Source organism: Danio rerio, chromosome 10 (genome assembly GCF_049306965.1).
Source record: "Danio rerio strain Tuebingen ecotype United States chromosome 10, GRCz12tu, whole genome shotgun sequence".
Taxonomy (NCBI): Eukaryota; Metazoa; Chordata; class Actinopteri; order Cypriniformes; family Danionidae; genus Danio; species Danio rerio.
The window spans coordinates 27677136-27700760 of NC_133185.1; the positions used below are offsets into that span (position 1 = coordinate 27677136).

Below are 23625 nucleotides of genomic sequence, written 5' to 3' on the forward strand. Positions count from 1 at the left end.
AATCAATTTGGAGCAAAAGCCAAATATATATATATATATATATATATATATATATATATATATATATATATATATATATATATATATATATATATATATATATATATATAACAATGCTAAACTTGTCGTTTTAAAAAAAGTAAGTAATATTAGGTTGAAATTAGTGTATACACCCAGAGTTTTTTTGTTTTGACACATTAAACTGTCACTAAGAAATAATTACATTTGATTTTGTTTGTGGCAAGAAAAAAATCCATTGGCCCAATCAGGCCATGAGAAATAACCATTAGAGGGTAGCCCTGTATAAGTTTAAAATTTCATTCTTAATGGTCTTAAAAGGGTCTTAAAAAGTCTTAAATTTGACTTGTTGAAACCTGCAGAAATAAACCCTTCAGTATACAAGTAAATACACCTTAAATGTTCATTATAAAATGTAAAGTCTGTGTGAAATCCAAATTCACATTTTATTTGACTATTAAAACTAAAAGAAAAAAATGTGAATTTGCTATTTTTTTTAAGTCTGATCATTTGCTTCTGTGTTTGGAGATGCAACCCTCTGTTGACATCAGTTTGGCTGCTTTAGCCACAATAATTTTAACCACACCCCTTTTACTGTTAGTTTGCTACAATGGAATAATGTTCAAAAAAGCTTTGCTCCTACTCAATATTCTGTTTCAGGTGAACACATCAACATACTAAATTAAAAATCTCAGCAACGTCCGGTGTACGCAGACTTTAACATTAACTTTATTACTCTGTATTCAATAAAAAAACACTTTCATGAGCAACAGGTAGCATCTGACAAAATCATAGCAACATTGCACACTTATCCACCTAAGTTTTCGAGATGTTTCACTTTTTGAAATGGAAGCAAGTTTAAACATTAAATGTTCACTACAATTCACTGTGTATAAGACATTATACTAAATAATTTTGTCATAAAAGTTTTCAACAGCAACAAATTAGTTCCTTTTACATCTATAAATAAATAAAATATAGCTAAAATCCGATAACACTATGTGACACATTAAGTCAAAATATTGATGCCCACCCACTCCTATGCAGCACTGAATAGGTAGAAGCATATAGAAATATGTTCAAGCTTAATTTGTATAAATATTAGGCTCATAGTTTGTGTCTCCATAGAGCTCTTAATCTCATTTCATAAGCAGTTTTCTGAGAGCGACTTGCACCACTTGTTACACAATTATTAAATGGCTTTTGCAAAAAGTAATTGTGACTTACTATAGCATAGATCTTAAACTTAACTTATTCAGCTAATGAAGGTGTGCAAGACTACTATAGAGACTAATACTGTCAGCAGGTGTGAGTTGGAAGTGGTTGGAGCTAAACTTTGCAGAACTGTGATCCTCCAGGAATTGAGTTTTTGAACTATAGCAAACACAGCATTTTGTTTTCTTAATAATCCAGGTGCCAACATGACATGAATGCAGCATTGACCTTACAGCTATTGGAAACTGTTTGACCCTAGACTTCTGGTCTCGTTAACATCTATTGATTTTTAGCAGTAAAATGATGGTGCAAAACTGATTTTTATTATATTATTTTATGTATAATCACACTTGTTTGGGCAACACGGTGGCTCAGTGGTTAGCACTGTCGCCTCACAGCAAGAAGGTCCCTGGTTCGAGTTCCGGCTGGGTCAGTTAAGATTTCTGTGTGGAGTTTGCATCTTCTCCCTGTGTTTACGTGGGTTTCCTCTGGGTGCTAGGTGAATTGGATGGACTAAATTGGCCAGAGCGTATGAGTGTGTGTGAATGCAAGAGTGTGTCCGCTGCATAAGACATAAGCTGGAACAGTTGGCAGTTCATTCCCCTGTGGCAACACCTGATAAATAAGGTACTAAGCCGAAGAAAAATGAATGAACAGTTGTTTGTACATCAAGTAGTTTGACAGTTTACTCCTGATTGTTATTACAACCTATAGGCAAATGAATGTCCTAAAACAACTAATATCTTCCGCATTGCAGAAAGGAACCCCAAACATGCAGAACTTGACTGTTATTCTCTGTTTGGCTCAAAACAGGTGCTGATCTATTGTTCGATCATAAACTCGCGCCAAATTGTTGTTTTCTGATTGGCTATTAAACAGTTCGCGACCCTATCAGATTTTTTCTTTTAAACCGTTAAACTACAGTAACACATAATAATAATAACTCGCAGCAAACTGTCAGCAATGTATCTCTGTACCTGTCAGACAATAAATAAATAAACAAAACCTGCAACTTTAACTACAGTTATTAAGATTTGCAAAGACAAAGAAAACAGATTTGCTAAGCGACTGTCTGTAAAAAAAAATTAAAATGTTCTCAGCCACTTTTGAGGTCAAGAGCTTTTGTTGTGGCTTGCAGGATTAGTTATTTAAAGCCTCAGCCGGTGGAAATTTCCCATGGCGTTCCGCGCACGCTCAATCAAAGCTTTAATACGCAACCGAGGTAACGGAACAGAGGGGCAGAGAGTCACAGCAGCATCAGTGTCCGCCGGGAATAAGCCCTGCACGCTGTCAACACGATCTACACCACGACCAACGCAAGCATCTCATGGAGCCAGAGTTTCAGACGGAGCAGATCCTGCAGACCACTGGATAAAACGTGCGCTGATTCACTTCTCTACAGGTGCGTTTCTAACAAGTCATGTTTAATGGATAGCTAATGTGTGACTGACGTAGGCAAAGTGTTGCAGTTGTAGGCAAACAAGGTCATATATTATGGCTATATTATCTATTATATATTATGAATAGTAAATATCATGCTTGAGACTTGATTTCCTGACGTGCACTGTAAAGTCTAATCTATAAATGACACTGGAGCATATTCTTCAATTAAAGATGAACATTTTAATAATTTTGAAAGCCTTAAGCCATGTTTTCGCGGTGTGCTTAAGTATATTTGGATCTGAACTTATTTGATCTGTGATGTGTGTTTGTTGCTCTGGTTTGATTTTCTTCAATGAGGGATTGACCTCCCCTCGCTAGAGTTTTATGTAAGATACTTTTCATAGAACGGCAAAGCCTCTTTCTCCGGCATCTAAAGGCTCCAGGTCCGGTACTCATTTAAGGGGCTTTTGCATTAGCGGACTCATTATAAACACTGGACTCTAAAAGGATCTTGGCAAGAAATGCTCATGTCACGGACCCTGATATATGATCCAGACATAAGGACCGTCTTCATAATACACTCAAAAATTATATTTGCTGTTTGTTCAAACTACTTATTTAAATTAACCTGAAACGAAACACTTCTTGATATTTCATTGGGACAACTTAATTTCTTTTTTATGTTTAATCCACATAAATTTGTTGAAAGTTAACCCATTTGTGTTGGGACAACATAAATAATAGTGTGAAATCCTGCATTTTTCAAAGTGTACCTTCAAAAATATATATTTGCTGTTTGTTCAAAATACTTGATACTACATCAACACAATTCTTGATTTGTTTATAAGAACAACTTATTTTTTTATGTTCAATCAACTTAAATTTGTAAAAACCAATAAGTTAACTTTATTCTTTTATGTTGTCCTAACACAAATCGAGTGTGTGGAACCCAGGATTTTTACAGATTAGCCTATAAAGGCAGTTTAGTTTGAAAATTTGTTTTAGAAATTCCTATAATATGTGAAAATAAACAATAGCCTCAGTGGGATATTACAAGAAAGTGTAAAAAAGTATGTGTATGTATAAGTACGACCTATGTTTGTGTAAAAAATATTTTATAAGATGGTATAACATCTCAATAATGTAAAAAAAATTTCCTTTCCTTTCTATCTTTTAATCTATTTATCATTTATCTAATGCGAGAGTAATATTTAGTTATTTCACATAATACTGCCAAATAAAATGATTTTCTATTGTCAGTGTAATAATTCAAATAACTGTGCATTTAGCTACATTAAACAAACTTTAATCAAGTTGTGTCTTTTCCAAATATTAAACATGTCTATTTTCTTAAAGAATATTCAATTAGGCTATTAATGTAACATCCATAATGCATAAGAAAAATAGCACATTTGATTAAAAGACAGTGCCATAGACAAAATAAATAATCAATTCTGTAATTGTTCAAAAGCCCTTGTTTATTTATTATTTTTATTTTAGTTAGTTAGTTGGTTAGTTGGTTGGTTGGTTGGTTGGTTGGTTGGTTGGTTGGTTGGTTGGTTGGTTGGTTAGTTGGTTTGTTGGTTGGTTGGCTAGTTTGAAGCTGTGCATCAAACTCCAAACATTAACAACAGTTCTTAATATATATTTTATTAAATGGTCATTAGTATAATGTTATTTTGTTATTATGTTTTATTATTAATCATATACAAGACATTGTAAATGTAGTTAATATCAATTGATATAAAATTAATCATATCAATTATAATATTACATTTACATTTCATTTTATTATCATCATCTTATAAATGTAGAATTTTTGGCCTATTTATGTTTCAGTATTTAAAATTGAATGACTTTAATTTATTTTCAGCACACGTTCATTTCCTCACATTATTTCTTTGCATCTAAATACCATACACCTGACACATCAAGACAATTCTCTAAATTTACAGAAGATTCATAAATCATAGTCTGCTCAATACAGGGTGGTTCTGTTCTTTGTTTATGCAATCGAAGTGTTCAGTTAAAAACCGTTCCCTTCCTGTACTTCAGGTCCACATTTAACACTGACTGATTGATACTGATTGTGGTGTCAGATCTGGTTGTTCTGGCTCGACTGTTTGTTCCAGCCCTCTGAAATGGGTCACAGAGCACAACTGTGTGCCCCTCTAGAATAATATACTACCGTTACAAACCTCAATCACGAATGAGGATTAATCCTCTTAAGATGAATGAGCTCTTTGTTTCTACGAGCCATTAGAAATCTCGCACTTTCACCTCTCAGCTAATGTTCTGTTCCGGTCAGAGAAATAAGATAAGCATCAAAAACACAATGTTATTGAAACTTCATGTTCATCAGTCAGTAGATCTATGATATATTGGCACTTTTCTTATTTTACTTTTAAGTTTTGTAAGTGTTTGTTTGGTTTGCTTTGAAATATTAAGTCTTTTAAACTTCTCAAGAGATACAAAAAAAAAAAAAAAAAAAAAAAAAAAAAATATATATATATATATATATATATATATATATATATATATATCTGTGAGAGATGGGAGTTTAATTAGGCTACTTTCAAGACATTTACACCAAATATAACAGTGTGACTTTCAATTTTCATTGTGGTAAAGTTCATAATATAATATAATATAATATAATATAATATAATATAATATAATATAATATAATATAATATAATATAATATAATATAATTATTACGCATTTAAGCAATTATTAATACATTATTAAGCTCATTTAAATTATATAAATATTATAAATATTAATGAATACTATAAATATTAATGTAAACTTCCATACTGTGTCTAAAATCTGACAAGTTTGTCAGTAGATCTTACACCGCATGTTCTCTCTCCAGATTGTTCTATTCGCTGAATCATGGGCAAGAAAGTCCTGCAGTGTTTTCCCTGGTATAAACGCTGTAAAGAGCGAGGTAAAGGCAGGTTATGCCCTCCTCCGCCTGGTGAGTCACTTTGTTTAATAAATATCACCATTCTGATATCCTCCTAATGTCTGTCTCTTAAACATTAATTTCCTCTCCTATCATTCACAGTACCATCTGTCGAGGTGCCGCCTGTCTTTTCTCCAACAGTCTCCTGGGGTTACGATGGAGTGGAAAGCGTCACACATCCCGTCTATTTCTCCCATAAAGCACGAGTAGTTTATCGCCACCAGATGGATGGCAATATCATTGATGCCACCTGCTGACCTCTGGGCTCCTTTCCCAGAATCCTCCGCCTTGTACCTGACTCTAGAGTCTAGCAATCCTGAACAATAGTGTAGGAGCCTGCTAGACTCTTGAACTAAACCTGTTGTATTTAGTGAAGATGTCACAGTGTTTTCTGTCAGGTCCGGCATTCACCTGTTTTGTTCTTATACTGTTGGAATATAATGAAATGTTTTTATGTAGACAGAGTGATGAATGTCAGGGCTGGATTTTGTAAGGATATGGTGTATGTGTGTGTTTTGTTATGATTACCTGGTCCTGGATGTATGATTTCCCTGTCACTTTTTTTTTAGATGGAAACAATTGTTTTTTCAGAAGTTTATGAATGTATTCAGGTAAAAAAATAAGGATTTGTATGAATAACTGGAATTATAATAGACCATTTTTAGTAATTATATATTTTGGTTTCCTAATGTCCAATTATGTTAAAAGCAGATTGAGTCTGTAATAAAAGAGTTTATTGTTGTTTAATTCATCATTAATTTTGTCATATTCAGTTGCTTGTAGCTTTTGTTTTGTGCACACATCCACACACAGACACACACACACACACACACACACACAGACACACACACACACACACACACACACACACACACACACACACACACACACACACACACACACACACACACACACACATATATATATATATATATATATATATATATATATATATATATATATATATATATATATATATATTACTACTAATTTTAATGTGCTTTATTTAATTTGCTAAACTGATGTCAAATTTAATTGAATCATTGGCATTTGCATATCAAAGCAATGCCCTTGTTGTAGTATGTAGGTATGTATGTAGTTTTCTCCTTTCTGGTTTTGTACCTTTTATTATATTACTTTTACATAATACTATAATATTATTTATACATAATCCTTGGTGCTAGAAGATGAATGAAAATGGTATATCTAAAATATTAGACATACAAATATTAAAATATACACATAAAAAATTCTAATAAATGCTAAATATATATTTTTTAAAAACATACTACAATATAATACAAATTAGGCTAGTAAAATAAAGTATTGTTTAATATTAATAAAATTATAAATATTAAACTTGGTAAATTAATTTTGAAATAAAGTCCTGAATTAAGTTTAAATTTTATAAATTAAGTTTTGTGCAACTTTGATATGCAAATGTCAATGATTGAATTAAATGTGACATCAGTTTAGCAAATTATATATAGCAAATTAAAATTAGTTAGGCTTAGTCCTATTTGGTTTTCCTAAGGAGTAAAAGAGCCTTTTTGAAGCATATATTTCATGAATGGCATATATTCGGAAGCACTCTATAAAAAATTTGGATTTTTGGGGAGGGGGGTGGGGGTCTGAATTGATGAACAGAAAACTCACAGTTATTAGTAATGTAAATCTAGCACATTATGGTAATCTCCTTAAAGGAGTAGTTCATCCTTAAAATGAAACTGTTATTAATCACTTACCTTCATGTCGTTCCAATCTCATTCGTTCAGAACCCAAAGAACCCATAAACTCTTGTCCTTGATAAAGAGCAGCAGTCCGCTCAAGACGTTTAAGGTCCACAAAAGGGACCAAAATCCTTGTCGAAACATTCAATGTGACTTCCAAGGTTCAGCTGTAATCATCAAAGCTCCAAGAACACTTTTGTAGTTGCACAAGAATAGCCTATGGTGAATCTCAACGACCATTGAGTCCAAATTCAACACTGATATTTTTATTTTTGGGTGATCTATCCCTTTAAGACTATATTATTCGCTTTCAATGTCTGCTCAGTGTTTTAACGTTCTATCGGAAACTTGTTAACTGTCATTATAATTGTACACAATAAACTGACGCTGTTCATATTCTTGAATAATACAGAATTTAAAGAAACTGTAAATGTTTGCTACTTCACCCCTTTTATAATCTTCGGATAAATATTAAACTCGACCGACAAGGTGGATTTACACTGTACAATGTAATTGGCGCGTGTAAACATTAAGCCATTAGCCAGAGTTCAGATAAGAAATGATGCAGCCATGTTTTTCATCTGGGAGGACGCAGAGAGGACAGACAGGATATAAATTGCCTAGTTGCCAGACATGGGATGAGAATTAACTCATTGTGCCTTTGCAAGTCATTATCCACTTTAATAGGCCTAAGTGACGTCGATGGATGTCTGTAAGCATCTAATGTTGTGATGATAGGCCAGAGCTTATGACTGCAAACTTGCACGATGCATTTAATTGTGGTGTGTTTGTTTTTGTACTGCAGTCAGTTTAGCTTTTTTTTTATTGAGTATAGGTAGAAATATTTGGCCACTAGATGACGCTATGAAGCCATTTGTGTTTAAGAGAGAAACAAATCCTATTGGAATCCTTTAGGAAAGGTTCCAGTATATGACACAAATTCCACTTGAAGTCCTATACAGAAATCCTATTGGAGATATTTTGACAAGGGATAAGGCTGATGCCATGTTTAATTCAATCATTGACATTTACATATCAAAGTTTCTTAAAACGTTATTTACTAAAGGTATATTAACTTATCGTATGACTTTCTAAAATATTTTCCCATGTTTATTATTTACAGTTTTAGTTTGTATAATTAGACAGTATATAGGAGACGTGGTGGCTCAGTGGTTAGCAAGAATGTCGCTGGTTCGAGCCCTGGCTGGGTCAGTTGGCATTTCTGTGTGGAGTTTGCATGTTCTCCCCGTGTTCGAGTTTCCTCCAGGTGCTCCAGTTTCCCCCACAAGTCCAAAGACATGGTACAGTGTATGTGTGTGAATGAGTGCGTATGGATGTTTCACAGTATTGGGTTGCATCTGGAAGGGCATCCGCTGTATAAAACATAAGCTGGATGAGTTGACGGTTCCTTCCGTTGTGGTGACCCCTGATGAATAAAGGGAATAAGCCGAAGGAAAATTAATGAATTAGGAGATATTATATTGTACTAGTATAATTATATTGTAGTATGTTTTAATTATAGTGTATTTTTTACATTTATATCGATTCAAATTTGTAAAGTGTTTGTATGTGTATTTTTATATTTCAATGTATGTCTATTATGTATTTAGATATTAATTTTATACAGCTTTTATCACCAAACAATTTAATTGTTTAAAGTATAAACATATTTCAGTTATAGCTAAACAACATTTGTTATTTCGCTTGCCTTTTAAATTTAAGCTTTTCACTTAATGTCAACCTACTAATACTATTTAAATCTTTTAATTTTACCACTAACAGCAGTGAAGCACGTTAGATTAATGTATACAATAAATTTACACACTGTCCAGAGTAAACTACAGAACATGACGCTCTTTCCTGAACAAATGAACAGAGAAAAGAGGTAGAAAAGAGAAGTGTTATTTTAACCACATCACCAGTTTAGTATGTGCTCATGGTTTAAATCTGTGTCAAAGATGTATTTGAACCAAAACCAGCTTTCAATGAATGAAAACAAATCCCTTGTCAATAAAACAACACAGTGTCAAATTCAATGCAATATTGTGTTATATAAATCAGATGACATCATCATAAGTTACACATATATTTAGTGACATCTCTGTGTTGTCTATACGAGCTATAAAAACTATCAAGTTTGGAATGCACCATAGTTGAATCAAATCAGTCCAGAAAAGTTTTGCATGACTTCCTGAGCAAGCCAAACAAGACCTCTTATTATCTTGTCTAATCACTGTCCATAGCCATTGCTTTCATCTAGTGTCTTTTCTCCACATGTTGCTCACGTTTACATGGATATATGAGGGAGCAGATCAGCATGGCTGGTTGTTGATGTTGGTCAGCATTTTGTGATGTGGGGCTTTGTAAAGAGCTGTGAAAGTGCCAGGATTGAGAACACCACGGCCTTCATCGTCCACCTCACCCATCAGGATGTAGTTTTGACCTGTTGAAGATTGCAAGAAATTAATTCAAGTTTACTTGTGTAGCACTTTTCACAATAAATAGTGTTTCAAAGCAGCTTTAAAGGTGCACATTATACTGCATTACAATCAAATTCAAAAAAGCTAAAGTTCTTAGTTACCATAACTATATTAGTACTAATAACTAATAATTACTAACAACTAATAAATGTAGGTCAAATGGACTTTTGCTTGTATTTATGAGATCATATGTGGCCATTAGGCTTATGGTGGTAACATTTTGCCTTGATTAATTGGTGAAGCTTTGATCAAGATATATTAATACAATATTGCTGCAAAAAGTTACATTAGCAGGTATATTAAAAATACTGTAAGGTGTAATACATTTTTATATACATGTTCAGAGTAAATAAATGTTTCAAACCAATAAAATCGTGAACATGTTATAAAATAATTCAAGAAAGTTTTACTAACTAATGTTATTCCAATTAAAATAAACATTGAGAGAAGAACAGTTTTAGTATTTCACTTTAGTAGTTACTGTGTTAATATTAAATAGAAATGCTTAATTATATTAGTTATTAACTCTATTTAATAAAGCGATTCTAAGAATATAAAAAATTAACATCAGCTTAATAAAAGCTTTTGTAGTTTTCATGGTTTAGTTTACTTAAATAGTTTAGTTCACTTAACTAATGTTAACTATTGGAGACTTATTGCACAATTGAAATGTACAAAGGCCCTGTAATAGTCATGTTATTATAAAATTATAAAACTTTTTTCATATTAATGTTCAAACTATTAAACTAACCAGTTAAGCAAAGCACTGGCTCTGGAACACCACTTCTAACTTGTTTACTGTTAAATACTAATACTACTACTAATACTAATAATATTGTGCATGTTCATTATCACCATATACTTAATTGTTGAATGTGGGCACATGTTTAGTGGTCATATACTGTACCTCTGCGCAGCAATGGGCATTTCTTGCAGGGCATCATGAGTTTGACAGACATGGTTTCTCCAGCTTGGGTGATTGTGAGTCTGCCAGTCTTATAGGCTTTAATTAAGGACACGGTGCCTTGCATACTTCCTCTAGGTCCAGCAGTCAATGCTGTCAGTGTACCGGTGATCACTGAAAAACAGAGCAAAAGACATTACAAGGAGAACTGAAATCAAATAACTTATAGAGACGCTTAATGTAATTAAATTAGGTTGAATCAAATTAGTCTTATCAATCATTTTATTGTGAATTACAATAAACTGTTAAAATAAAATTATGAAATATGGTTTAATAAGTAATAATAAACATATGACATAAAAATCAACTGTTAAAAATGCTGGGTTCCACACCCTCCAACACAAATGAATTAAGTGAACTTAATTGTTTTTATAAGTTTAAGTGGATTGAATATAAAACAATTAAGTTGTCACAAAAAACTCAAGAACTGTGTTGATTCAGCTCATTTTAAATAAGTAGTTTGAAGAAGCAGCAAAAATCATTCTTTGAGTGTATACAGGTATCTTGTCATGACTTACAGATCATATAATTGTTTACAATGGACATACTATTAAAGCAATAGGAACCAAGAAGCCGTAGTTTACAGTGAATTTAAAAAAGTTGCATAACTGCATACCTTAGATATTCATCAATCAATAGGAATCAAGCTTTTAGCAGATTTTGTGATATACATATTTCTTAATGCTTCTAATAGTACCAAATGGTTGCTTACCAAATTCACTTGCACAGAAGCTTGTCTTGATAGTTCCATCTCTTTTACATGCCTTTGCACACAGTGGGTTTGTTTCGGTGGCTAAAAAAGAGGTTAAACAATTTACAATCAACCATAACCAGAATCATGTGCTACTCTCATCTTTTCCTTACCAGGTCTGGGTCTTTCAGGCTCTGGTTTACGGACTGGAGGCTTCACAGGTTTAATGGGTCTAACTGGTTTAGGTCGGGGCTTTGGCTGTTCCGGTGCCTCTGTAGTAGTGGTTGTAGTTGTAGTTATCGCTTCTGTTGTTACGACAGGTTTTGCTGGGATGATTTTAGGTTTTGTGGGTGTTGAAGACACTCTTGGTCCTGACACAACATCGCCACCTGCAGACGGAGAATGGAGACCACGCGGGATGCTGGTGTATGACGCCATGAATCCGTCCGAAGTCACGCTCAGGTCAGATACGAACTGCACTAACAGCACGTTGCTATTCGTAACAATGTTCCTGCAAATTGAACAAAAAAATGTTGCATAGTAAAATTTGGTGTGGTGGTGTAAAATTTGTATGAGCAAATTAATTTAAAGTGTTCACCCAGAAATTAAAAAAAAAATCTCTTTTTTATATGGGGAGTAGGCTACTATGTATTGCCATAAAAGTCAGCAGTGCCACATGCGAGAGGGGTCTGGCTGCAGACTCGGTGCAGATGCAATCTGAGCTGCATGCAATGCTTTTGAATGGCCTCAACTAACGCTACCCGTCACAGTGACAACACTACCTCCGTTGAGTGCATTAGTCTAACATTGTATCTCTAAGAGATGCAATCTCAGCTTGCATCATAAAGGCTGCATCCAGATACTATTGCCACATGCAAGCATTGTATTGCTTATAGTAAGCACACATTTTGATCTGACATGGAAGATATTTGATAAACAAAGTATCTTTTGCAGATTTTTTTTGTGCACAAAGGTGTTTTTGGAGCTTTGTATGATTACAGTTACATCACTGAAGTTAGTTCCTTTTCTGGACTTTCAATGTTTCAGGACTATTGCTGTCTATGGAGGATGAGGGAGCTCTCAGATGAAATATTATGTCTTCTGAAAATAATGAAGGTTTGAAGGGAATTGAAATTAGCAGAATTAATAAGAGTAATTAACAACAGAATTTAAAATTTTAATTAACTCAATTTAAATTAAGAAACTCTTTAAAGCAGAGATGCCCATAGGGCCTGCAGACCAAATTTGGCCTATGTTAACCTTTAGTTTGGCAAACCACCCCATCTGAAAATAAATTTAGAATAAGGTTTGTGGCAAATACCTTCAACAGAGATCATCATTTCTATTTTAAAATAACCTTTTGTTTGTTTGTTTAATTGTTAAGCTACAACAGTGTAAATGTCAGCTAAACTGTATTTATTATTGCATTGTTTTGCACATATTGCTGTAGTTTAATTTCTTTCACACCTATCAGCTGGCAATCAATTAAGCTGTCACTTACCTAATGCTAACATGCCAAGAAAATATCAATTTGAATATTTTTGACTTTAAAACAACTACAAAGATGACAAAAAAATAAGATGACAGAAAAGCTAAGTGTAAAGCCTGTCGAGCTGTCAAATATGGCATAGAGAGGACATTGCAGCCACCCAAACGGTACATTTTCTTGGCTAAGAGTGGGAACCCTCTCAAAATGTTTTTGCACAGTTGCAATAAATAAGTGATTAATACATAAAGAGCCTAATGTATAGGCCCTAATAATAATAGTAAAATGTAGCTTCTTTAGCAGTTAAATGACAGCAAATGAGATAAAAATGAATACTGACTGAGGTGCAGTGTATCCACAGTACTTTCCGATGCGCCTCGAATCGTCTTTCTCTCCTCCGTTAAAGAACGCCACATAGTCAAAGCGGCAGTAAGTGTCAGATTCTAAATCAAACTTATCAAACTTCACTTCAATCACCTGAAACACACAAAAAAACCCTCAAACATAATCTTGACAGTGATTCAATTCAATAAACAAAACAGTTTGGTTCAAGCATTAAAGCATAAGTGGGACACTGATGCAAAAGAAGAATCATTTTAGGGTTACAAAGGAACATTTCAGTGAACAGATGTTGAAAGAAACATTTGTTAATATTATTTTTATAGTACAAAGTAATATAATAAAGTATTAAAGATAATAATAGTAATATTTCAATATTTCAATAGTACAAAGAACATTATTGCACTAGAAATATGGACTGACAGTGATAGTGTTGACCTGGATAAAAGTTCAACATCAGAAAATGATTTTGCTTTCTGGGAAAAGTTCTTATATAAGTTTTTAAAAGTATCCCAGATACAATCTCAAATGTCTCTGTTTCCCAACAGGCCTATTTTTTTTATCATTGAATGAATAGGCTACAAAAACTGTCTGGCCTGCCGCCACTATTGAGCATTGAATTATTAACTCAAAATGATCCGTGAGTGTTGCAGGGTTATGTTTTTTCCTCACCATTTCTGGTTCCACTGTTATAAGCCAAGAACAGCTGATGCCCGGTGGATAATTTTTCTCTGGCCAATTGGGAGTTTTGATCGTGCCCTGAGATTTTGTGAGCTTCCCACCACAAAACTGGTGCTCTGAAAGAAAAAAAAAACAAATCAATAGAGAAAAGATCACTGAGGCTGCAAACATTAACCTTGTGATATGCATATTTTTTTTCTTTCTACAATAAAGTAAAATAGGTTTAAAAACAAATGTTTATGATGTCACCATTGTTGTAACTATGTATGAAACTATTCAGAAATTCATTTGGGCACAAATAAGTTAAACAATAAAATTATCATAGCAAGAATTTAAGTTTTACTGATGAACTTAACAGCACTCAAAAGAATTTAACAGTATTTTACTGTAAAACAATGTAAAGGTTTTTAAGTAAATGGTTAATTAACATTACATGAGCAGCACAATCTCAATGCAAACTCACAACGTTTTGGGTTTTGGTAAATTAAGAACTAAAACATATAAATTATTTAGTCCGTTTAAAGTTAAGTTTAAGTTTGTTAAATCTGGCTCTTTATATTTAATTTTTAATAAGCATGAATTCACCATCCACGTGTGGTTTTCCACCATTGAAGTAGGCCACGAACCCTCTGCCTCCAGTTCCTGAATCTGAAACCATCTCGACCATCATGGTGTTGGACGTGGAGATGAGAGCCCCAGGCCTGAATGTCCCGCAGAAGCGACCGAGCTTCTGCACCATGTTTGAGTGTCCGTTATAAACATCCACATAGTCATAGCGGCAGAGAGGATCAGCTTCCAGATCAAAAATCCTGAAGGACAGCATCACCACATTGCCCTCTGGGACCTGATACAAAGCCACACATATATTTTAGAAGAGATTTTATATTTTCACGTTCATGTATTGTTTAAAGTTCTTTTTTACTTCAGTTATTTTTTTCCTCAACTGGTTATGTTATTAGAATAATTACTCAATGGCATGGATACCAAGATGCTATAAATCCTAACAATATAGCATTTCCTGCAAAAAAGTTTTTACATTTTGTTCGAATTTTTTTGTGCATGTTTTTATCACATATCATGTAAATTGCAACTAAGGCTCATTCTGACAATGTACCTCTATATACATTCCTGGGGAGCACCAAATATGTCCAAGGAGATATGTTGTTTTTTTGCAGTTTTTTGTTTACGCTTTTTCAGATCTCAAATTTCTCTCTTGAGTGCCATTCATGCCAGCTGTTCTCGTGTAAAACCACCAGAAGCTGCTGTCGACTTACTGTTTGACTGACTGAATGACTGACCGATTGACTGACCCACCCTCCTTTCCTAAACGTAACCGACAGTTTAAAAAGCAATCCAGAAAAAGGAAAAGCCCTCACCTGATTTTTACCAAATTTTCAGATTTTACCACATTCTCACCCTGTTTTTTACTTGTTTATTTTATGTTTTGTCAACTCCTGGTCAACTCCTCTCTGCGTCTTAAGTCCACCAGCGCACATGGCAAGCTACTGGACAATCTGGTAACATCAGAAAAGCTGTCTAAAGGGAGGTAAGTGGTCAGCTGGTAAGTGCGAAAAGGAACGGTGTCATACCAGCCTGTATTGTTTGTTTTAAAGACGAAATGCAGCCATACGTACTTCTGGCTACATAATTTGCAATCTCCAGAAATGTATACAAGGCTACGTTTTCAGAATAAGCCTATACCTCAACTGTTTTATTTTACTTCAGTAATATTCCATTTATTTTATTTATAAACCCCTAAACATTTCTCAAATTCTACAAGTTTACATTGTTTTAAAACAAATTTCCTGTTATAAAATGTATCTGTAAATCTTACATCCATTCTGTTACCAAACTGTACTTTACTGTTAAACTGATGAAATGAGCTTCCACAATTTTGTAAGATACAGGAAATGATGTCACTTTTCCTCACTGATCATATCTGAAGTACTAAAGTCATGTGTGCTCTCACTGAGAAAATATTTAGATTTGAAAATTGCTTTCAACAAAAGTTATTTTGTCAAACTTTTATTTCAGTATTATAAATTAACACAGTCCATCACTGATCTCACAGCAAAGTATTTTAATCATGATTTCATCTTTGCCACGAAAGAGAGTTTTTGGACAAAACTAAAATAATTGAAATGGTCAATTATGTTACCATCACACTCTGTTAATAGGATACCAGTGTTGACAGTCTATACCAGAGTTGAAAGTTACTGAGGTTACCAACAAAACTATAAAGGAATATTTTGTGTTGCTGTTTCTTAAAACTTCTCTGGAAATGCTTTAAAATGTGCGTTTTTTTTTTAAGTTTGGCATAATCTCAACCAAAATATGAAGAGACAGTGTAGCCCCTCCCCCTTTTAAAAAACAGCCAATAGCGTTTAATGTTTTTTTTTCAGTTGTAGTGGTTGAGCTCAAGGACATCAAATGTGAAGCGTCTTGAAGGGGGCGGGGCATGTCAGATACTAGAGAGCATTTGATTGGTCATGATTTCATGAGAAACTGACATGAATAAAACCGTTGATACATTTAGGCATTGTGACAAAAAGCTTGAGATGTTTATATCGGTTTAATGTCTTCTAAACACGGTTTTTATCAATGTTTTGGTGCACACTAGCTTAATTATCCTAACAACGAACAATACACTAACATCTTAAACATTTTATTTTAATTTCACGGGACCTTTAAATGATAAAAAGGAAGTGACTTGTGTTTGGCAAGCATTGATTATTTAATATAATTTCTGAAATGCTGATTGTATCTGCAATTATAGAATTCCCTTCTATCTCAAGTAATCTGGTGAATCTTGAGTGTGAAATCAGAGTAAACTCACCGTGATGTACCAAGTACATTTGCTGTTGGGTTTGTAAAACGATGGGAATCCTTCACTTCCCACAAAGCCTGAGTCTCCAACCAGATCCCCTCCACAGTTAAACACGGGCCTGAGAAAGCGAGGAATGGTGAAAAAGAGAGATTTCACTATAAGAGAATGGCTCATATGAATGTGTTTATATTGCACAATAAACACATGAGTCAAGACATAGTTTGCAAAACACAATCTCACAAAGTACAAACAGATGCACACAGATGGACCAACAACAACTGAATTACTGCTATTAAAGATACATAAATACTAAAGATTCATAAGCACTACATACATTAATTGTAATAATTGCTTTTGCTATCTGTCATGAGATTTCAGTCAAAATACAGTTAAATAGACGGCAGATATTTATACAAAATAATTTTAAAAGCTAATAAAGGTCCATGGATTTTCATGTATTTCAGGATTTTAATAGCAAAGCACAGTATATACATTATGTATTGTACATTATCATTGCATTTATGGTGGCTTGAGAAAGGTAACATACTGTTATACTACATAAACGTGTTCTTCTTCTTCTTCTGAGAGTAATTTGATTTCTACATGCATCTCCTTCTAGACCATTAATACTACAACCACTAAACATATACCATACCTTCAACCTCCTCAGGTTGCTACATCTTTTCCAACAGTTTTTCGAAAACTGTTTGACTTAACATTGGACCAAAATTTGTGACCTCATACCTTTGTGCCAGACTGTCATACAGACTTAAGGTTGGGCTCATTTAAATCAGACTACAAATCTCTCAATCATCAATGACCTTTCAACTTACCAGCCACACCCTAGCAACCACTGACAGCATCAAAGCAACTCTCCCATAGACGTCCATTGAAACAAATTGCCATTGACTTTACATTAGACATACTAACAACATACAGATTCATGCTCAAAACATATTAACGGCATACTAATCATACTAGCATCATGCTAATTCATACTATAAACATACTAGCATCATGCTAATTTATACTATAAACATACTAGCAACATGCTAATTCATACTAAATTCATGCTAAGAACATGCTAATTTATGCTATAAACATGCTAATTCATGCCAGAACCATGCTAATTTGTATTAGCAAATGCCTAGCAACTACTCATAACACCTTAGCAACTGTCTAGCAACACCTTAGCAACCACCTAGCAACACCCTATCAACTCCTTAGAACACCTTAGCAACCACCTAGAACACTTTAGCAACCACCTAGCAACACATTAGCAACCACCTAGCAGCGCCATAGCAACCACTCAGAGCACCCTAGCAACTGCCTAGCAACACATTAGCAACCGCCTAGCAACCATCTAGCAACACCTTAGCAACCACTCAGAACACTCTTGCAACTGTCTAGCAAGAAACATGCCAATTCATACAAGAAACATGTTAACATATGTACTTAACTATGTCAACTGTATCAAACTTTCAGACGAGGCTTTCTCAAGCCAACATAAAGTTTGTCTATGAACTTTACTTTTCTAGTTTAGATTGGTTCACTGTATACACTAGCTTTTTATTTTATATTATGCTATATCAAATGTTATATCAACAATGATTGTATAAATATAGTTATTGATCTAATGCATTTAGATAATTTAACATTAGTTCGTGCACCATGAGTTAGCATGACCTAACTGTATTTTCATTAGCAAATGCTAACTAACATCAATAAAGACTGTAATACTGTTCATTGTTTATTCATGTTAGTAAAGCATTAGCTAATACAATCTTGTATGAGCTATCTAATATTGTTAAGTGATATGGTTTTTGTATTTACTGTAAACCTTAATTTATAGAAAAACATCAGTTGTTTTGAGGCAAAAAATAAATAATAGAAATGACACAATAAGTTGCGAATACAAATTAATAGAATATTCCTGCCAAGAAAATGCCATTTTCTTTGTACAAAGTAGTACATGACATATTTGTAGTAATAATTTGCTAAGATAAAGTTCAGATGCAAAAACTTCTAAGTGCAATCTGATTTTTTTTTTTTAAATGATCATTTTTTTCTCAGCCTCCTACCTTAGACATTTTACTTTAAAGACAATAAAGGGCACATTATTAATTGAGAAATAATGTGAAACTTATAATAACTCAACTTCTTTGCCATAAAATGATATCGCCAATATAATCAATGATATCTGCCTAAATACAGATTTAGGCAAACTAACAGTGCTGGTATTGCTCGATCTCAGTGCTGCATTTGACACAATCACAGCATATTTCTAGATAGGCTGGAAAACTGGACTGGGCTGTCTGGCACGGTCCTCAAATGGTTCAGATCTTATCTTAAAGAGAGAGGTTACTATGTCAGTATAGGAGACCATAGGTCGAGGTGGACACCCGTGACATGTGGAGTCCCACAAGGCTCAATTCTGGCACCTCTCCTGTTCAACCTTTATATGCTTCCCCTGAGCCAAATAATGAGAAAGAACCAAATCTCCTACCACAGCTATGCTGATGACACTCAGATCTACTTAGTCTTACTGCCTAATAACTACAGCCCCATTGACACCCTCTGCCTATGCATTGATGAAATTAACAATTGGATGTGCCAAAACTTTTTTCAGTTAAACAAAGAGAAAACTGAAGTCATTGAGTTTGGGAACAGAGATGAGGTTATCAAGGTGAATGTGTACCTTGGCTCTAAAGGTCAAACAACAAAAAATAATGTCAAGAATCTTGGTGTGATTCTGGAGTCAGATCCTAGTTTCAGAAGTCATGTCAAAGCAGTCAGTAAATCAGAATACTATCATCTCAAAACATTGCAAGAATTAGATGCTTTGCTTCCAGTGAAAACTAAGAGGAACTTGTTCATGCTTTGATCAGCAGTAGGGTGGATTACTGTAACGGCCTCCTCACTGGCCTTCCCAAAAAGACAGACAGTTACAGCTCATCTAGAATGCTGTGACCAGGATTGTGACCAGAACCAGAAAATCAGAGCACATCACGCCTGTCCTCAGGGCTTTACACTGGCTCCCAGTTACATTCAGAATAGATTTTAAAGTATTCTTACTTGTCTATAAATCACTAAATGGCCTAGGACCTCAATACATTACAGATTTGCTCACTGAATACAAACCTAATAGATCCCTCAGATCATTAGGATCAAATAAACTAGAAATTCCAAGAGTTCAGTCAAAGCTGGGTGAATCCACCTTCAGCTGCTACCCCCCTCGCTGCTGGAGTCAGCTTACAGAAATGATCAGATGTGCTCCAACATTAGGCACAATCGAGACTAAAAACACATCTGTTTAGCTGTACCTTTACTAAATGAGCACTGTGCAACGTCTAAAAGATAGCACTATTATGTCTTTCTTTTCTTTTTCATTCTTTTATAACCTGTTTCAACACATCTTAATCTGTTTTTAAACATTTTATTATTTGTTTTTTATTTTCTCATACTTGTCTTTTTTATTCTTGTTTATGTAAAGCATTTTGAATTGCCACTTTGTATGAAATTTGCTATATAAATAAACTTGCCTTGCCTTAAAGTAAAAATAAAAAACCTGCAGGAGGCTGAGTAAAATGCCAATTTTAAAAGACAATTTCTGACGCTTGGAAGTGTTTGCATCTGAACTCTTTCCACCAGTTTAATTATATCAAGTGCTGCTAACTGAAAAGACCATCTAAAAAAACTTATTTTAAATTATGAACTTGGTAAGCAACAGCTTGAAAGCAGTTTCACAGAGGCAGACGCTTTAATTCAGTGTTTACAACATCGCAGGCAGTATTTCTAAACTCACTGACAGTTCAAAATCCTTTCTAACTTTCTTGAAATGTTTTATTGTTGTCATAATATTCGCTGACGTCTGCAGCAACATATGTTTATAGACTTAAACTCTATGGCACAGCAAAATAAAACAGAGCTCTTTTGTAAAGTGATGGTGCAGAGCCAGCAGTCATTATACAGTCGCTCCCACAGAATGACAGATTTAGCAAAGGGGATGTTTATGGCACATTACTGTTTAAGTGATATTTTCAAATATTTACCGCTTATAAAAATAGGCAAACATACCAACCTGCCACAGGAAAATAGAGTACTTGTTAAAGAAGACTAATTAGGTGCATAATATTTTGAATAATGCCGACACAATGGCTCAGTGGTTAGCACTGTCACCTCACAGCAAGAAAGTCGCTGGTTCAAGCCCCAGCTGGGCCAGTTGCCATTTTTGTGTGTAGTCTGCATGTTCTCCCTGTGTTTGTGTGGATTTCCTCCGGGTGCTCCAGTTTCCCCCAAAGACATGTACTATAGGGGAATTGAATTAACTAAATTATCTGCAGTATGTTTGTGAGTGAGTGTGTAAGGTTGTTTCCCAGTATTGTTTGCAGCTGGAAAGGCATGTGCTGTGTAAAACATATGCTGGATAAATTGGTGGTTCATTCTGCTGTGGCGACCTTTGATGAATAAAGAGACTAAGCCGAAGGAAATCAAATGAATGAATGAATATTTGATTCAAATAATTTGTGCTGTCTTTTTATGCTTGTTACACTTCGTTTAGTGTGTAATACTGTTATTTTAGCATGACAAAAGGTTCTAAAAGTACAAAGGTCGCTCCAAAGGACTATTCCTTGTATCAGTAAACTCTCTCGAACATCTTGATTGTGTTTTCTTCTGGCAATCACAATATCCAGTGATGAAATAGTTCAATATTGGCTGGCCGAGTTGTGTTAAACTGCATCATGTGTTATCACTATGTCCAAAAACTGCTAATTCACACATCTAATAAACTGACACATATGCGATTGTTCACATTGTTGTTTCTGTATGTATGCTTCTGATATAACCTTGTTTGACAAGCATTTACAGCATATACATGGTATAAAAATCATCCATGAGGCAATTGTACACAGAATATTAAGAAGTTTTGCGGAATGAATGTGGAAAAATATGTATTTATTATTTGTGTCTGTTTTTGCTGTTGGTGATTACTTTCACTGCATGTGTAGAAGAGAGCAACACAAACAGTCTAAATAGCTCCAACAAAGACACGGAATTAAAAGCATTTTTGGCTTAACTACAAATTTTCATTATGAGCAAAATTGATTAAATGAAAATTTCATTTTTGACTGAGCTATTTGTTTAAAGGGCACTTATCATGCAAAATCAACTTTTGGAGGCTGTATACTGTAAACAGAAATGTTTGTAAGTCCACTGTCATATTGGAGTAATATAAACAAAACAAGTTCTTTGTTCTTGATGTTAAAATAGAATTAAAATCCCATTGACTTTAAAAGTTTACTCAGCCTGATCTTAAAAGGAAAATGGCAAGGCAACCAAACCCCACCCCCTAAACACAACCATCATTGGGGGATGAGCGAATCGCACTAAATTGTATGAATAGGATCATATCAATTCCTACAATTTCAATAAAAAAGTTACGAATTGCCATGAAATTGTGATGGCCACCATACCGTGATAGAAGTGTTTTTACCCACCCACTGATATTGATTGACAGGGGCACATTACCATGTCTCAGTATAAACACATATAATCATGTCAACAAGACAGGATTTGCAAAGAAACTCTGGAATCACCACAGCTGCAAAATGTACACAACTAAAAACGAGGATGCTTCAATCAAACAACAGGAGTCCCGATTTGTGGACGTTAAATCAGGTTTATTTTACACAGTAACTTAGCTATAATTGATCTTTATACAGCAGCACATTTATCTGTTTGGTGGGCATTCTGTTACATTAGCCTTGAGTAGATGAGCAAAAACAGCACATCGTGTTAAACAAACACGTACTACTGCATTCATCTTGCTATAGTATTTGTGACGGTGGGTCTCGGTTTCATGTCTGAGTTGCTGCCTGTCATTTTGATGTGTTTATCCTGACATCCAACCCTGGTTATCCTACTCTGAAAGAAAATGTCCCAAGAGTGAGCGGAGAAAACCAGCTCATTTGCATTTAAAGGCACAGGCGCAAAACACCTAACTCCCTCTGACCTCAAACATTGACATTTTCAGCAGGATATAATAAATGATCTGATGGATATTTTCACCTGAAATTTTACAGACACATTCTGGAGACACAAGAGACTGATTTTATATCTTGTAAACGGGCAAAATTGGAGCTCTTTAATAAAATAGTAAACAAACAAAAGCTAAAATTACTATCGTAAATTTAGATTTGATGCATTGCGCATGTAGTGCCATTTTTTGTTTACTTTCATTTTAAGGAAAAAGAGCAGCACAAACATTCTACAAAGTCTCAAATATAGAGATACTAAATGAAAATTTGGCTACAAAAAATCTCTAAAAATAAAACAACTATTAAAAGAAAATACTGTTCCTTTAAAAGGTAAGCATAAACATTTTCCAGCAAGAGTCAGATTGCTTAATCTAGTCATCATCGAGCAGTCATTGAATTCTGTGTACTCCAGAATAAGTATTGAGGTATGAGGAAAGCTGGATCTGATGAACTGACCCAGTTCACCCTAAAACCACATTCAAATTCACCAACATTTCAAGCATTTACAGTATGAAAATGACACACAGCCAGGCATCTAAAAAAAGCTAGCGAGTTTAAACAGCTCCTGCGACAGAAACCTTTTTGGTTTGTAAAACTGGTTATTTATAGCTTCAAAGAGCTGTCCTGACATGCACACCAAGCTTATTCTCATTCACAGCCCTACCGCACACCTGGTGTAGTTGGTGGTCTGACACAAGACCCCTCCAAAACTGAGAGACAGAAGAAGCCACAAACTCCACACCACAGTCAAATGCTCCATATCCAGCAGCACTGAGCTCCTCATGCAGATGCGGCCACAGGAC

General features: G+C 34.4%; 2 protein-coding genes across 2 annotated transcripts; one reads left to right on the plus strand and one right to left on the minus strand.

The window, feature by feature from the left end:
• Positions 1 to 2409: 2409 nt before the first annotated feature.
• On the plus strand, positions 2410 to 6333 carry si:ch211-237l4.6. Its single transcript, NM_001033091.1, has 2 exons — positions 2410 to 2635; positions 5689 to 6333. Exons 1-2 carry the CDS (start codon positions 2410 to 2412, stop codon positions 5841 to 5843), a joined length of 381 nt encoding a protein of 126 aa, NP_001028263.1. The 3' UTR covers positions 5844 to 6333.
• Positions 6334 to 8954: 2621 nt separating this feature from the next.
• Positions 8955 to 23625, minus strand: pcolcea (procollagen C-endopeptidase enhancer a). Its single transcript, NM_001030181.3, has 9 exons — positions 23494 to 23625; positions 16794 to 16902; positions 14543 to 14801; positions 13949 to 14073; positions 13278 to 13414; positions 11625 to 11962; positions 11473 to 11553; positions 10704 to 10874; positions 8955 to 9759 (listed from the first exon to the last, which is right to left on the minus strand). Exons 1-9 carry the CDS (start codon positions 23580 to 23582, stop codon positions 9629 to 9631), a joined length of 1440 nt encoding a protein of 479 aa, NP_001025352.2. The 5' UTR covers positions 23583 to 23625; the 3' UTR covers positions 8955 to 9628.

Coding starts and splice junctions, on each gene's coding strand:
- pcolcea (NM_001030181.3), bottom strand. CDS start 23,582: ATGGAGCATTTGACTGTGGTGTGGAGTTTGTGGCTTCTTCTGTCTCTC. Junction 16,903..23,493: donor CAGACCACCAACTACACCAG/GTGTGCGGTAGG, acceptor TCGCTTTCTCAG/GCCCGTGTTTAACTGTGGAG. Junction 10,875..11,472: donor CTTCTGTGCAAGTGAATTTG/GTAAGCAACCAT, acceptor TCTGTTTTTCAG/TGATCACCGGTACACTGACA.
- si:ch211-237l4.6 (NM_001033091.1), top strand. CDS start 2,410: ATGGCGTTCCGCGCACGCTCAATCAAAGCTTTAATACGCAACCGAGGT. Junction 2,636..5,688: donor GCTGATTCACTTCTCTACAG/GTGCGTTTCTAA, acceptor TATCATTCACAG/TACCATCTGTCGAGGTGCCG.